At 37.9% G+C, this 17,467-nt stretch overlaps 1 protein-coding gene across 5 annotated transcripts in view; it reads left to right on the plus strand.

Annotated features, from left to right (window-relative positions):
* Positions 1–17,467, plus strand: part of Cttnbp2 (cortactin binding protein 2) — a 306,866-nt gene that overhangs the window by 177,651 nt on the left and 111,748 nt on the right. For 2 of the 5 annotated variants that reach the window (XM_010621898.3, XM_010621902.3), the window contains exon 2: positions 8,971–9,098. The exons of the other annotated variants lie outside the window; for them this stretch is intronic. In XM_010621898.3, the coding sequence (XP_010620200.1) occupies positions 9,003–9,098 (96 nt within the window). In that variant the 5' untranslated portion in view covers positions 8,971–9,002. The remainder of the gene's footprint in view (positions 1–8,970; positions 9,099–17,467) is intronic. 5 annotated transcript variants of the gene reach the window in all.

Below are 17,467 nucleotides of genomic sequence, written 5' to 3' on the forward strand. Positions count from 1 at the left end.
TCGTGTTGGCCATGCGCACTTAGTCTTCACACACTCAGGGACACTTCTTTTAATCTCCACTCTTCTGTGACAACAGTTTTTTCTCAAATTGACCCTGCCTCCCCCGTAGACGTTTATTCTTGCTCTGTTACAGGAAAAGTCCTTGATAAGTCTACTAACTGACCCCAGTCCATTTCTTCTATGCTCTTTTGTACCTATTGTAATTAGACTACCGACACTATTCCAACTAAAAGTCAATCCATTGTTGTAGTCACAAGTGTAACAATTGTGCATTAAAACTTGGCTTATCTTTTCCTCTCACCCCCAGTCCAATCTCTGGGAATCTCTTTACCTCTGAAACAAAAACTCCCAATCCTTCTGCTGTTTACCCTCCTCCCTGCCACTACCCTGTGTTAGCTGTCTTTTGCTGCTGTACCAAATTTTCACATTGTCTTAGAAACAACACACATTTTTTTTATCTCAAATTCTGGAGGTCAGAAGTTTAAACCATTGTCAGAACCTTTGGGTTCTGTAGGAGAGCCCATTCCCTTGTTCTTCCGGGTTCTAGAGACTGCATTCCTTAACTTGTGATCCTTTCTCCATCTTCAGAACCAGCAGCACAGTAAGTTCTAATCTCTCTGTCTGACCTCAGCTTCTGTAGTCTTACCATTCTCTGAGTGGAGACTTCCATCTTCCCCTTACAAGGAGCCTGGAAATAATATTTAACCCACTCAGGATAACCCAAGATTATTTTATCTCATGACTCTTTAACTCTATCACATCTGCAAAGCCCCTGTTGCTATGTAAGGTAACATATTTATTCATGGGTACCAGCCATTAGGATGGAAACATCTTTGGTGATCATCATTCTGCCTACCACACCCTTTGTATTATTTGAAGAGTTTCTTAGTGGTCCCTTGCTTCTGTGATGCATTATAGTCTCTACTCTGGTAGCAACTACAGAGGGTCCTATTAACATAGGTTTCAGATCATGTCATCCTGTGGCTTGTAGCCTTCTAGTGGCCACTAAATAATGACAGATACTTTCCAGTGGCCTCAAAGCCTTATATTCTGCACCCTCGTGTCTCTGATATATCGCATGTTTTTACAGTTGTTATTTGTTTTCATTTTTCCACTAGCGTGTAAGCTCCATGTTGTCAGGGATTTTTTGTTCACTGTTTTGGTGCACTTGGCATGTGCATTTTTGTTGAATGACTGAATTTCATTGACTCCATATTTCTCCGATAAATATAGATGCATCTTTCTGTCAAAGAAATTAAATTAATAAATATTGTATAGACAGAAATAATTTCCAATTTTTACTTTTTCCTTCTTAAACAGAAATATCCATTTCTCTGATTTTAGTTGAGTTATTTCCTATCTTGATTTACTTTTTTCTTAGATGGTATTACAACTACCAAGGAGGACAATATTTAAATATTCCCTAGTTCTCTTGTGTTCTTGAGCATACATTTCTGTGGAGCCAGGAATGCTGTACTTTATTATTATTTTTTAATTCCATAGTACAGTAAGTACATAGAGAATGGCTAGTGGTTAGTATGGTGCCATGAAGCCTGGTAGAGCTTGTTAGAAATTGTGGTTCAGCCTAGGTTTTTTTCCCCATGGGCTCTTGCATGCTGCCTGCAAAACAAGAGCTACTGTCAGGTCTTCTGTGCCTGGATTCCAGGGCTCTTATAAGTGGCATTCCTGTTGGTTTTCTTTGGTGTAGATTGTAGTACTTGTTTTTTACTCTCTCACTTTTTCCTGTTTTGTTTTGACTTCTTGTTCTTTTTAATATCCCATCATGTTTTCATCATCATGAAAAGGAAAGTGAACTTTTCTCTGACCGCACTAGTTAGTAGTCTCTAAATTTAAATATGTAGCTTATAGTCATATGTTCATCAAGCGTTTTCTTTCTCCTCAATTCTTATTCTCAATTTCTGGTGGATAGGGTTCAACAGAAAGGCCAAGCTTTATTAAATCTGAAGCTTACTTTTTCTTTGGAGAGGTGTGAGGCAGACTCTTTGGGTTCACAGGCTGTCACCACAGTGACATTTGATGTTTGGAGGTTGCTGTAGTTATCTTTCTGGCATAAGTATAGATGGAGGACTCTTCATGCTCCAGTAAAACTGATTGAAGGCTGAAATGTTCTAGTAGACTTAATGAACGGATGGAGATGAAAGGAAAATAAAGACAGAGGAGCATAGTAGAGACCAGCACTTCTCAAGACATGATACGAGGACCCAAGGTCCCAAAACCCTTCTAAGTAGTCTTTGGGTCAAGACAGTTTTCTTAATAGTAAACGTTGTTTTCTTTTTCTACTGTCTTTCCATCATGAGGTTATGTAATGGCATATGATTTCATAACACATTGAATGGGAGGAAGCAAATAGGATAATCTGTCTTTTATGAATCCAGACATTACAGTAATGTGCAGGATTAAAAACAATGCCTTTCTTCTCAATTAACTTGTTTAGGTTTGGAAACATTTAATGATTTTGAAATATCATGTTATTTATGTTAACATTTGCTAGATTTTTTTGTTTTTAAATGATTTTAAATTTTTTGGCTTTAATTTTAAATAAGGTAATAGGTGTAAGTCACATAAAAGCTGTTTGTACCTTTAATAATTTTTAGGAGTATAAAAAAGTCCAGAGATAAAGAAGGTAGAGAAACAGTAGTCTAGATAATTCAGCTTTTGAAATAGTTTGCTTGTATTCAGCTGCTCTTATTCATTCTCCTTACCCATTCTTCCATCAGAGCCAATGCTGGCTCTCAGGTAAGTCATGTTTCTTGACTAGACTACCTGCTCTCTTCATTCAGATTTCCTGCTGGAGTGTATAGCTCTTCCCAGTCATACTGCAGGAAAGACCCAGACTCTTCTCAAAGAGATAAGAACCGTATTGTGCAGTGCAGCCAGCTCCCTGCAGGTGATGCCCAGTGTGCACCTCAGGTGGGCTCCTGTGTGGTAGCAGTTTACATGCATGGGGGAGGGTGCTGGAGAGGCAGAGAAAGGGCTACCTGTTGTAGGCCCTATGATGTGCCTGGTTCTGGCTTGATGCCAGGGATGGGGACAGAGGTCAGAAACATCTCCTGACCTTTCCCTCTTTTTGACCAAGGGATTGGTTGTTTGCTGAGCATCCCACTTTTCCACGAGGATCATTTCTTTCCCCTTCTAAATTGCTTCTGGAACTAGAAAGTTTTGAAAAACCTGTGGTTTCAATAAACCTGGATCCTTATATGTAGATTTGCACAAATGTGCTCTATGTATGGATTATACAGAGGGGGTTTGAATGTGTATATATAAATATATATGTGTTTACCTATGTATGTATGCACTCAATTGAACATATGTGTATGCACCCCCACATAAATTTGGAATGCTGCATCTTTCAGAGTTAGGAAAGTAATGGGAGTCATTGCTTTAGAGATTTGTTGATCAGAGTAGAATATTTAGTAGTTTATTATTAGAGTTAATGGCCATTAAAAAACCCAATATGTGACAGACTGCTTTTAGAATCCTTTTAGGAGACATATTTTTGGAAGTAAACATACATTTCTTTGTGGGACCCTGAGACAGTTGCCTTGTAGATGATGAAGCAGAAGTGTAGTGAAGCTAGTCACATGGCCAGAATCTGCAACTGCTTAGGACTCAAGCAGAAAATAGGACCAGCACTGGCATCAGGTTCCTGCCTCTTTTCAGTCGATAAAACTGGAGATTTGATCTTATGCTAGTCCCCCTGCATCCATGGGCAATACATTTAAAGACCTCTGGTGAATGCCTGATGCCACAGATCGTGTGTGTATACATATACTACATACATAGTAGACTCTGTACATATATGTAGTATATATGTACATGTGTGTGCAAATACAGATTTTTTCTATACATACCTATATTTAATTTATAAATTAGGCAAGTAAGAGTAACTACAACAGTAAAGTAATATGATTATAAAATATATTGCAATGTGTTATTTAAACCTTATGAATTATTTCTAGAATTTTCTATATCATATTTTTGAGCTGCAATTGACTGTAGGCAAGTGAAATTGTGGAAAGGGAAACTATGCAAAGTGAGGGATGTGGTGTTTTTCTTTCTTACAGGTAGCATTTTTGTTAAATTGACCAGGGTGCTGCAGTGCTTGTAAGAACATTAGCTACGGCAAAGTGCCAGCATTGAAACAAATAATCTAACATATTAAATGTAACAGTTTTATCATTTTAGAAGTGTGTTGAAGATTTTTTCTTATGATCACTTTAGCTATTTCTAAAGGATTTTACCACACTATTAGGTGAATTATGAAGGAAAGTTCTGTGGTCCTAATATAAGGCATTGAGGCTAATAAAATCTGGACTGACTTTGTTAATTGCATGATTTTAAAAAATGTATGTTCCCTAAATCTCAGTTTACCATTCTAACAGATGGCATGAAAGTAGTTATCTGAATATGCTTAACATTCAATGAGTCTACATATGCAAACTTTAATTCTTATAATTAACACTTAGCCTGGTATTTACAATCTGCCAGGCAAGGAGATTAAGGGGAGTATATTAAAATAATTACAAACCATGATGAGATCTTATGCTAAACAAGTAACAGGTAAGATTCCCACTGTTGATAGGGGGCTAGGGAAAGCCTTAAATTGAATATTACTGTTTCCCTGGGAAATGATCATGAACCTATGGAAATTAACTTTTAAAAGATTTTTAAAAGCTCCCATCTGGAACATTTATGTACATTATTAAACAAATTAAAACATTTTGAAGAAATTCTAAATAATAAAATAGTATGATTCCCACCTTCTGCATAAATTCATATTGCTAAAAATATTTAAAGGAACAAGCCCAAGAAACTAGAGTAGGTCCTTTATTCTAGTGCATGTTTCTCTCAGCATTTTGCTACATATGCCACTGTTTTCATTGACATTTTTATAAAGGCTGAATCAGAAGTGATGTATGTGTGTTGCCCTCCCGAAAGGAAATAGACTTTGGAGACTATCTGAGATCTTCCAAGCTAGATCACTTGTGCAGCAGTCCACCATTTGTAAAAATTATTGAATTCATGGTTATCAGTCTTTTGAATATCTAGAACAGGAAGCAAAGAGTGGGCATGTCATTAATACAGTTAATCCATTAATATATGTTTAATAATTATTTTTAAATAATTAGTGTCTGAAGAAATGAATTGTCTCTGGGTTTTCCTTAGTGCCCCCCCAATAAAAAAGACAGGTGCCCAATAACCACATTAAACTCTTCAATAAAAATATTAGCATTGCAGATGATGCTTGTGTGTCCAGCATTCTTTATAAGAGGCCTTATTTTTCTGGATGGGAAACTGCCACTCAGCAACTTAACTCTCTGCTGGTCCTGATGGCAGAACTCCGACCTTTGGGCTCTGAGTCTAGTGTTTTCCCGTTTTCCCTGGGCAGTTCCTAATACCAGAGATGGGCTCTACTGCTTGAGAGTGTGTGTATACAATTCAGCGCCTTCTTGTTAGGTGGTACTTACCCTACGTACAGTCTGTCTTCACTCAGGAACTTGTATCCTTTGGGCTTATGTTCCCAGTGTCCATGTTCATAAACGACACCAAAACCTTGTTGTTTTAAGCAATGATTTATTTGTTTTCAGGCCTTTGTGGGTTGGCTGAGCTGGATCAGAGGGTGGGGTGGGGTAGTAGGAGATGAGGCTGAGAAAGTGGAGAGAGGTCAGATGATTAACACTGTGTGGGTCATGGTTTCAGGGAGTTGTCATTTTCTGGGGCAAAACAAGGACTTTATAAACAAGGACTTGGCATTTTCTTCCCTGGAGAAATTGATTAGGGAAGATGCTAGGAAAAATATAAGAGCCAAGAAATTAGCCAGAGTGAGCTCAGAGAGGAGGCGTGGAAATGAGTCTGGAGAGGATGCTGTCATTGAGAGTTAGTGAAGGAGACAAAAGCAGTTGAAGTTTATTAGGCTGGCAGATGTTAGTAAGTGAACATTTTGTTATGGTGCCATTGTTGTTACCAAGCTGTGGAATTCAGTGCCTTATTATTGATGAATTTTTTGATTACAAGTGACAGAAGCCAAATACTTCCTAAGAAATGTATTGGCTTTTATGTAACTGTTGTGTAACTGTGAAAAATGATGGAACTAAATATAGCTTCTAGGTATGGCCACAACTGGCAGCTCAAATAAGGTCAGTCAGAACTCAGTATTACTGTCTGTCTCTTTCAGTCCTGATTTATTCTGGTCAGCTCTGCTTGGGCAAAAAACTAGCACTGAATTTCTTTCTTTTTTTTGTGTGTGTGTTCTGTGTAACTTTACTTTTTTATCTTATTGAGCTTATTGGTACTTTTAAAATATACAGTACAGTTAGATTCATCATTGGGATCTTGTACCCTTACATGACAGATCTTGGTTCTCATTTTTCCCTATTCCCTTGCCCTTCCGCCCCCCCTCTTTACAAAGACTTTGTTTCCATTTTTTCCTTTTCTCATATTTTTTCTCGTCCCCATTTCCTTTCCCCTACCCTGAGTTTCTTGAAAACTGTAATATCAGGGGGCTGGGGATTTAGCTCAGTGGTGCTGCCACCTGCCTCACAAATGGTTCAATCGACCTGGGTTCGATCCCCAGTACCAAAAAAAACCAAAAAAACAAAACAAAACAAAAAAAACTATAACATCTGTAGAATTGATAGAGTAGAGTACTTTATACAAGAGTAACATTTGGTAACACATTTGGTCAGTATTCTTAAAGATTAAATTTTGTAGAGAAATTGTGAAGGGAAAACATGAAATCATAAAAAGTTCTTAGCTCACTCATCTTCCTGTGTGGTTTGTGCTTAAGTTTGAAGTAGCCTAAGACTTTGGAAACATTTGCTTACGAAGCCTGCCCTTCCCTAACCAACTTGGACAGGGTAGTTTGTAGAGGGCATTCCTATTATATCATTTCTTGAGAGTAACAGAACTTGATCCTTCATTGGTTGAGGTAACATGTTTTGTATTGTATGTTCATCATGTCTATTCTTTATGGTAGCCCAGTGACTTAAGTATTATGATCTCTGCTTTGCGGAAGGAAACTAAAGTATTGAGGAGGTTAGTAACTTGGCAGTGGTCACAGAGCTAGCAAGTTCTAGAGCCCAAATTCAAATCCAGCCAGTTGGAAACCAGAGCCCCCTGTCTGTACTGGAAACGTGGCCCTGTGGCCCTGTAATCTCCATTCTCTTTCCAGATGATTATCCAGCCCCGCTAGCTGCAAACCAGAGAATGTGCTACTCTGCGTCTCTTTCATGTGGACCAGACATACTAATAACTCACCATGCTGTCCTTAGGCTCAGAGAGGATCGCTCTGCAAATGCTTTTAAAATGCAGTTTCACTTGTCCCCTGTGAGAGGCTTGATGTTCAGAACATTTATCCACTCATGACAGCTGGCGAGCTTGGATTTACAATTCGACCTAAGGTTGTGAACATGTTGTAAGCTATTTTTCTATTTATTGATGCTGGGAATTATCTGAAGAGAGTAGGATAACTGGGACACTCTTGCACCACTTTGAAGTACTTTCAAGAAGCACCTCTAAATAAATAGTAAAACCTCAGTTTGGGTGTGTAGATTTTGAAGGACCAGAGTTTTGTTTTGTTTTGTTTTCTTTCAAGGACATAAGTAAACTTAACTTAGTTCCTTCCATGTATACTAAAGAATTAGTTTGTATATACCTATTCCTGGCTTAGAACAAATTACAAAATCTCATCACTTGAAAGCATACGCTTGAATTCTCTAAATGTAAGATGGAGATATTTATGATCCCACTTTAAAAAGTGATATTTGTTCCCTTTTAAATGTTAGATTTCTTAGAGATCTTAAAAATTGGCATATCTGTATATTCTTTCCCTCAAACTGTGTGCTTATTTAGAATTCTAAAAAAAATTTCAATCTTAAATTACTTTTCATGGGAATAGAGAGACTAGTTTGTTCCTATCACTTATTACTTCCTCATTGAAGTAAATTTCAAAGTTGTGTTAAGAAATGAAAAGGAGGTTCACATAAATTTCTAGCTCAGAGACAGTATTCACTCTTGTGGTTATGTTTGTTTGTTTGTTTGTTTGCTTTGTTTTGCAGCATGTATCAGTTTTTATTTCACCGGTATTCAGGCTGGCCTTGAACTCACTATGTAGTGCAGGCTGGCTTTGAACACTTGATGCCCATTCTCTCTCAGCCTCCCAAGTGCTGGGATTACAGTTGTGTTCCACCATGTCAGGCTTTGTGTGTGTGTGTGTATGTGTGTGCGTGTGTGTGTGTGTGTTGGAGGTGTTCTACTATAAATTCTAAAATAATACTGTGTATCTCTGAGATATATATGTGTGAAAATAGATTTCCAAGTCAATATGTTTGGGTGAGTCACCACTGAGATGTTATCTGTCTGTAGGATAGTTTAATTGACTGTGTAAGCTGTGTCCAAAATTTTTAGTGATTAACTTTCCAGTGTATAATTTCAATCTGAAAGCCCCATTACAAAGCAACAAAACTGACCAGTAGCATTATTCAATACTGACATTAGCAGTGCACTTAATTCTTGAAGTTTGTTTACTAGGCAATGTAGGCTGTGTTCCTGATAAACATCAGCATAGCCCAGTCTCTGTTGTAGCTTACAGCTCAGCATTGGAGGAGAGGAGAGCTGAACTTGTGGACAAAAACAATGTTGTGGTGAAATAGCAAGGATTCAGCAAAGAGCTGTATACTAAATAATAAGGGAGGTACCAGGAGAATGAGTTCAGCATAGGGATGGTGGGGAAAGGCTTTACAGAAGATAAAGTAAACACTGGCTCTGTTGGAATAAATGCAGTTTCTAGCTGCATTTGCATGGGCATGACATAACACAGTAAACTCAGCACTCCGTAAATACTTGTGCAATTGAAATTTATTATAAAATATACCTGGGTTTGTTTTAGTCTGATAAGGTAAGACACACTGACGCGGAAGTGACTCTCATGAACCACATTTTCATGCTCAGGAACCCTAGAAACAACATATCACCAGAACTACATGGGGAGCGCCAGGGCTGGTCAGAAGGCAGGAGCCGAGAAAAGCCTAACCAACATGTTTACTTTGAAGTGGAAGAACTTGGCCTACTGGGCCTGGGTGAGTTTGGAAACCTCAATATAAATCTCTAAAATGTACTACCTGTGCCTTAGACCACAGGGAGCAGATTATGGATATACTGTAGTTTACAGTATTGAGAAATAATAGTTTGAAGGAAGGAATCATTGAGAGAAACATTGTGAGCTCTACAATGGATGGGAAAAGAGAGCAGTTTGGGGAATTGGAGATAAACTAGGGGAAGGAGGATGCTGAAGTCTTTGTGTAGTTGTGATGAGGGTATTGAGGGAAAGTTCTAGTGAAGGCTGTTTGCGTTGGGGATATTTAAGAAATTCTGAGCTCTCGTAATTCAGGGCCTGGTGGATAGTGATATTGTTCTCAGCGACTGGAGGGACTGGAGTCTTAGTTAAAACATAGAAGTGGCTTCTCTTTGTGTTTGAATTTAAATGGTATAATAAAAGATGTTTCATTCACTGATTTACCCCTTGCCTTACCCCAGGATTCATTTACCTTAAAAACTTAACAACTAAATGAAGAAAAAAACTTACATGTGGAAATATCATTAGTATTTTTTTCTGCCCAGTAGACTCTCTTGGCCCTTCAGAAGTCTAGGCTATTCATTCTATGGGGTAGTTCAAATATAAATTCCTGCTATGGCCTTGTGGAAAAAACACAAAAACAATCATTACGTTTTCAGTGAATTCAGAGAGCTGTTTATTTCTTGCGGGGAACAGCCAGCTTCCAGGAACAAGTAGCCAAGGAAGAGAGACATTTGCACTACAGAGAGGCACTTGTTCCTAAGTAAGGAAGAGCAAGCAATGGCTGCTGGAAAACCATAAGCTCTTTCGTGACTCTGATGCTCTTCTGAGTCCCTTCTCCTTCCTGATAGTAAGCTCTGAGGACATTTTCCTCCTAGTGGCTCTGTGTTCGTTTCTATTCTAATTCCTTACTTTTGTTTCCACATCGTTTCATGGACCCTTGACCATCAAAGAGGGAAGGGGAAGGAATGGGAGTTGCCAAATGTGTTGGCTTGTTCCGCTGTATCTCTGCTCGGTCAGTGTATTATGGTGCTGATAATTTTCTTTACCCTAGAAGATCCCTGTGGGGCCCTTGCTGTTGGCCTCCTGGTTTGACTGTGGCTCAACAGACTGGTAACAAAACCTTGCCACACACAGCAACTGTAGAGGTGCATTTATTCAATTATTGCCAGCCTTGACTGAAAGAGAATTTGATAGCCTGTTGTATATTCTGTACGTGTGCTTGTGCATGTGTTGAAAGTTCTGTGATCATTACAGTTAACATTGAAAAATAGATGTGCTCGCTTCGGCAGCATATACACTAAAACACTGAAAAATAGAAATTCAATTATGACAATTGTTAATACTAAATTGGTTTTAAAAATAATTATTTTAGAAATGGGTGAAGATTTTTTTTCCTCGCATATACTTTTTCAAATTGTTATCTTAATGGATTCTTTCCATTGCTACTGCTGTTTATGTGGAATGGAGTAGAGATTGCTTCTGTGGATGCCAGGCTTAATTCTCAAGTATGTGTCAGCGCAAGTATCCATGGCATGGTAAAAATAGGCTACACAGGTGAAACAGTCTGCATGTTCACTGGCAAGCACAGTATTACTTTAGATTTTGTAAGTGCATGACTTTACCAAGTCAGCTCGGATGGCTTGAGGGTGTCTCAAGACCATGTTCAAGACCTGTGTTCAGACCACTCTTCTGTACATTGTCATGTGCAGCTTGATCAGTCAGTGGGAGTATCGTGACCTGGCCTGTGGGTACAGCTCCTACTTAGGGTATTCACTGTAACACCAAGACAGGTAAATTGTACCTGCACCCCTTGTCCTCTGGCTACCCAGGTGGGGAGAGATGCCTCAGGAGTGGGAAGAGAATATGTGGGATGCCCCCTTGCTGGTTCTGTTGTGTCCGGGAAGGGTCCACAGCATAGTGGAAAGAAAGGGAGGCCTGCAGGTGAGAAAGGAATGCTTACCTTCAGGCTGACTTGTAGTGGCCGTGGGCTTTGGTTCTACTTAAATAGCTTCCACGTAACTGATGAAAAATTTAAGAACTGTCATGGTTTGGGCAGAGACTGAGGGCCTCAGTCTCATCCTTAACTAGCTGGGTCTTTTTTACGTTCCTTGTATTCTCCAGGAAAATTAATGGGAGACTTGGGATATTAAAGGACAGAGACATTTACCTCTGATCTCTGCTCCAGGGTGGAGTGGAAGGGAATGGCTGCATTCTGATCTCCTTCCTGCAGTGAATTCCAGCGAGCACTGTCATGTGCCACCTACACAGAAGAGTGCTGTCATCTGCTCTGAGGCCACCAAGGCTTGTAGGCTCACGTTCCACTGTCAGCAAGAAAGTGGGTGGCATAGCTTGGTGAAGGGAAAATGGATTCTTACCAGAAGAGTTTAAAAATAAAGTTTAGGTTTACTGTATTCAGAAATAGATCACATCCAGTCATAAATCATGTTCTAGACTCAGGAAATTATTTCCATTCGTCTCAGGCTGAATGTACCTAGAGGAGATGCCACATTTTAGTGTTTCATCATGTCTAGCACATGTTTTCAGTTTTTTCATAATTCTGCATTACAGATGATTTAAGTACCCCACCTCTTTTCATCCTGCCCACAAATGCTAAGCAGAATGAAGAAGCCAAGGGAATCTAGTTGCTAAAGAAAACCATGTATGTAGACATTGCTTGATGAAGTCTTACTGAATAAATGATGTAATGTAAAACAGAAAGTCTACCAGGAATAGAAAGAGTTGAGAATTTTTACCCATGTGAAAGTGCAAATGGGCCTGTGACAAATGACCTGTTCAGTTGAATATAAATAATAGTAAATAGCTTGTTTGCTATACTCGCTGATTTATAAGGCATTTCTCATAGCTGTTGTTGCATCATCTCCAAGGAAGGAAAATAAAACTAAATAGTCTAAACTGGATTCTTCTTGGTTCCTGTAAATGACACTTGTCCTGCTGAGATCTGACTATTACTTGAATGAGACCAGATACAACCTTCCCCTCTGCCCGGGTCCCTGTGCCTATGACTTAAAGGTAGCCAGGGGTTTCCTATTCACAGTTTGCACATTTGCCACTTATCTGAGGGGACCTACTTTTGCTTTATTGCAGCCTATGATGGTGCCCTCCAAGGACTCGGCTCTCTCCTATGTTGCCCCATGATCTGTGTAGTGATTCTTTTCCGGCAGCCCCAGAGCTTTTCATTGCTCTGGGGAGTAGCAAGAGAAAGACATTCTCCAATGGGGAACATTTAAAGGTGGTAAAATTACTGGCAGGGTTTGAATAAAGACTGTATGTAAACCATTGACATTCCTTTTCCCTTGATTGTTTTTTATATAGGGTGAGTCATTTTCGGTTGGTGGATGATGAGAATGTTAAGATCTTTCTGTTTTATTTTTTCCAGATGTGCAGCAGTTCTTGGAAATGGGGAGTTACTCCTCAGTGGCTCAGGCTGGTTGGTCCCTGTGGTACTTGGGTTGGGGTGCAGTAGCAAGAGCAAAACAGCCTTTGCCATCCTCTCTCACTCTCTCTTTTTCCCCCCTCAGTACTGTGGGATAGAACTCAGGACCTTGCACTTATGAGGCACGCACGGTGCCACTGAGCTGAATCCCCAGACCCCTTCTGCCATGCTGTCTTTTCATTTTTATCTGATCAGCTTACATTTCATGGAGTTATAAAAGGGAGAATATTTAGTATTTTTATTGCAACCCCTGCCCACAGAAAATATTATCCCCACTAGACAGGATACTGGCTTTACTTCTGTTTTTCACTTTTTAAATTTTTTATGCTGGGATACTTAGGTTAACATTGTTCCCACACTTACTAGTGGTTCCACATTTCTTTAGTCACAAATGAGCAGGCATTTCTAGAACTGTATTGGCAAAATACATTGTTTGAAAAATGCTGAAACATTTATAGGAGAGTACCTTTATTCTCTTGAGGTTTTCATTTCCTTATTTGTTTGGATACCTGCTAACTTGATCATTTTAGGCAAGTTTTTTTTTTTCTGTTATGAGTCAAAATAATCTAAATGATAAAAACACTGTCAAAAAAAGCCAAATAGAAGATGATTCTGTGAAATCAGATGATGAAAACGACATGCAATTCAGGTGTGTGGGGAGGGTGCATCCAGTTTGGAAATTTTATGAACAAATATTTGGCCCAGAAAACATCCAGGTAGAACCTGTTAAATCTCTACCACCAGGCTTGGTGCAGCGATGCTCAGTCCGCAGAACACGGTGATCGTTTCTTTGGGACAATTTCAAACTACACTTCAGAAGCCTTATTTTTCAAACAGTTTGGACTCAATGATAAATCAAAATTTTAACTCTTTTTAATCTTCAAAGCCTATTTCCTTACATAAATTCTAAGTCATCTCTTTAGAGAAGCTAATATTTTGCTGATTTATTAAATGTCACGAGCTTGAATAAGTTTTATTATGGGGTATTTGTGTCGAAAATTATGCCAATTTACTCAGTTTCTAAAAGCTATAAAAAAACATCACAGAAAGAAAATGATTTAACCTTAGCACAACACGTACATATATGTAATTTAAAACTTTAGCAGATGAATGGCTTCTCTTCATTTATTTTAGGACAACAAGCAGTATACATGCTCATCCCTAAATTTACTCTGAAAGTTGAAAATTATATCCATTAATAAAAGCAAAACTTACAGATCTAGTTAGCATAGCAGTATCTTCATTCTCTAAATATGTTGCCTCAGAACGCATAATTTATGTTAGAACTGATTTCATGTACTAAGAAATGTATTGAAATAGAATTCTGTTATATTTTGATCTGAGTCTTTCCTTTTTGCTCCATAATTCTTATAAACCTGTCTCATTTGAATTTTCTATATCCATAGAGTGTCACGTTTGTGCCTGCTTCTCAGTGTTGCAGGATGATGAGTTCAGTTCTGTCAGTGCCAGGTTTATTATGTATGACTTTGTTAGGAGCAGTAGTTCTTATTCTTGCCTGGGGCAACAGTAGACTAACCCAGGAAGTGGCCAACTCTGCGTGTTTGCAGGATACCACAGACTGCTCTGGTGAGGAGTCAGAATTGAATTCCGTCACTTTAACAATTTTAATCGTAATATTTAACAGAAAAATGGAAATGAAGATGCTCCCAAAGATATGTAAAAAGATTTACTCACAAATTATTTGAAAATCATTTTTAAAATATGGAAACAAACTTTAAGTGAAGGGGCAAAATTTTTTTTTAATAACAAGGATTAAACTATGGAAAAGTCCTAGTCTCTCAGACACATCTCTGGCTTAAACAGGATTACAATCAAATTTTGAATTGCTTATTTTTAGAAATTGATATTAATCTAAATTTTATCTAGAAGAATAAGCTAGCAGTATAGCATGGAAATTTAAAATAATGAGTACCGTTCAGTGGGCTTGTTCTTCTAGTTGGTAGCATTCTATAATAGAAATTAAACGATAAGTATTAATAATTATGAACAAAAAAGCTATTATAGAGATAATAAAATTCATAATGACAAAAAGGACATTTGATCATGAAGGCATAATTATAAATGGTTATGTGGTCTTCATAGAGCCTCACAATAATACATGAAGCAAAACCTGATAGAATTAAAGGAAGAGACTTCACGATCATAGTAGACTTTAATGCCTCTCTGTAGTTAATAGAACTAGGAAAAAAACCTCAGTAAAACACAAAATATGAATAACATTTGAAATCACCTTGATTAATTGATATTTGTAGGACATTAAATTCAAAAACTGCAGGAAATATATTCATGTCAAGGGCACAGGATACATTCGTTGGGTTAGACAACAAATTGAGCCATAAAACAAGTCTTAAACAGATCAAAAGACTAGGGAGTGTATTCAGTGACCTTAATAGAATTACATGAAAAATGAATCACAATTAGCTATTTAGCCAAACTCCAAATTTTTGTGAATTTTTGAAAGTCTTTAATTCATGTGTCAAAGATAAAAATCAAAGAAAATTACATGCGAGGTATGAGGGTACATGTCTGTGACCTCAGCACTTGGAAGGCTGAGGCAGGAGGGTAAAGTCCACGCTGTGCTACATGTTAAGTATCAAGACCTTGTCCAAAGAAAGCCAGCCAGGCAGGCAGGCAAACATGCATAGTGGCGGGATGCGTGTTTGTAATCCCAGCACTTGGGTGGCTGCCTGTTTGAGGCCAGCTTTGAACTTCTTAATACCTGTCTCAAAAAACCAAAACTAAACAAGCAAAAAAATTGAACAACAGCAAAACTATAACATTTTATAAAGCATTTGATACAGTGAAAGTGCTGCTGAAAGAGAAAATTAGAGCTTGAAGTACTTAAAGTAGAAAGATGTAAAACTAAGATTTTAAAATTAAGAACTGGCGATAGGGAAAGAAAAGTAAAAGTAAATGGCAGTTTTTTTTGTTTTGCATATTGTCTTGTCAATAAAATAACAATAGGGTCTGGGGATTTAGCTCAGCGGTTGGGTGGCCTGCCTTGCAAGCACCAAGGACCCGAGTTCGATCCTCGGTACCAAATAAATAAATAAATAAATAAATAAATAAATAAATAAATAACAATAGACAGTAAAAAAGAATGAAACCCCAAACTGGCTATTGAAAAGATTAACAAAATTGATACACTGTAGTTAGGATGAACAAGAATAAAGATTGCAAATCACTATATTAAAAACGCAAAAAGAGATAATCATTCCGGACTCTGCAGCTATTAAAAGGATTTTTAGTGACTACTGTAAACAGCTTTAAACTACTATGAATAAGTTGAATAACGTATGGAAAGGGACAAATTTCTCCATAAAATGCCACTTAGAAAATGGCAGAAGTAAAAATCCAAATAGGCTTTTTTTTTGGGTGGGGGGAATCCTGGGAATCCAACCCAGGACCTTCCAAATGCTAAGCATCTAAGGTCCCAGCCCACCTTCTATTTTAAAAACTGAATTCATTATTTAAAAATAAAACAAGGTTTTTTTCCAGAAGAAACCTTGAGCCTAGATAGTTTCACTGGTGAATTATTTCAAACATTAAAAAAGAACTAATATGTGTAACTTCTTTTGGAAAGCATAGGTGTCTTTATAGCCCAATTTATGTATGAAGTCAGCGATACCCAAATCCCCAAACTAACAAAGATACTAAAAAAGAAAATTACAGACTGAAATCCCTCATAACTCTTGATATTGAAGCAAAATATTAGCAGATTAAATACCAAATAATCAAAACCAAATGAGTTTACGATAGTAATGGCATAAAGGAGAAAAAGACCACATTCTTAGTAACAGATGCTGAAAAATGTGAGCAGCAAACCAGGAGTAGTGAGAACTTTTCCGTAGTGATAAAGGGACATACTGCTAAAATGGTGATCGTTGAGGAATGCAATTTAGGTTTTCACTCTTTGTATCAGGAAGACGACAAGGATGCCTACTTACACATCCTCGCTTCATCTGTGTGCTAGCAGCCCTAGTCAGAACAGGAGGGGAATGAAAAGAAATAAAAAGTAAGTTTGTATTTGTAGATATCATTGCCTATATAAATATGGAATCTTCAAAAACAGTTCTTAAAACTAATTTGTCAAGTTGCAGAATACAGTTTACATTTACAAATTATGAAGCTGGGTAATGGATATATGGTTGACAGCTTCCCTCTCCTGTGTGTTTGGAAATTTTCACTGTTAAAAACTTAGTCGTATTCTTATGTACTAGTAGAAAAATGTATACTACTTAAAATAACCTAGCAAAAGATGTGCAAGGCAAAGATTCTGTGTTGGAAATAAATAGAAAATTGCTAAGAGAATATAAAGACTTCCCTAAAGCCAATCAAAATCTCAGGAGGCTAATGTCCAGAAACTTACTCTGATTCTAAATTTATGTGGAAAAGCAAATATCCTGGAATGACAAAAGTAGTTTTAAAAGGAGAAATTTTGAGCCAGGCATGGTGGTGCATGCCTGTAATCCCAGCACTCAGAAGGCTGAGGCAGGAGGATTGCTGTGAGTTCAAGACCAGTCTGGGCTGCAGTGAGTTCCAGATCAATCTCAACTACATAGTGAGACCCTGTCTCAAAAAAACCAAAAACCAAAAACAAAAAACATTTTGGGGCTGGGGATTTGGCTCGTGGTTCATCTGCCTGCTTTGCAATGAAAATTAGAGCTTGAAGTACTTAAAGTAGAAAGATGTAAAACTAAGATTTTAAAATTAAGAACTGGCGATAGGGAAAGAAAAGTAAAAGTAAATGGCAGTTTTTTTTGTTTTGCATATTGTCTTGTCAATAAAATAACAATAGGGTCTGGGGATTTAGCTCAGCGGTTGGGTGGCCTGCCTTGCAAGCACCAAGGACCCGAGTTCGATCCTCGGTACCAAATAAATAAATAAATAAATAA

This window comes from Fukomys damarensis, unplaced genomic scaffold, assembly GCF_012274545.1.
Source record: "Fukomys damarensis isolate Sample0158 unplaced genomic scaffold, DMR_v1.0_HiC HiC_scaffold_4, whole genome shotgun sequence".
Taxonomy (NCBI): Eukaryota; Metazoa; Chordata; class Mammalia; order Rodentia; family Bathyergidae; genus Fukomys; species Fukomys damarensis.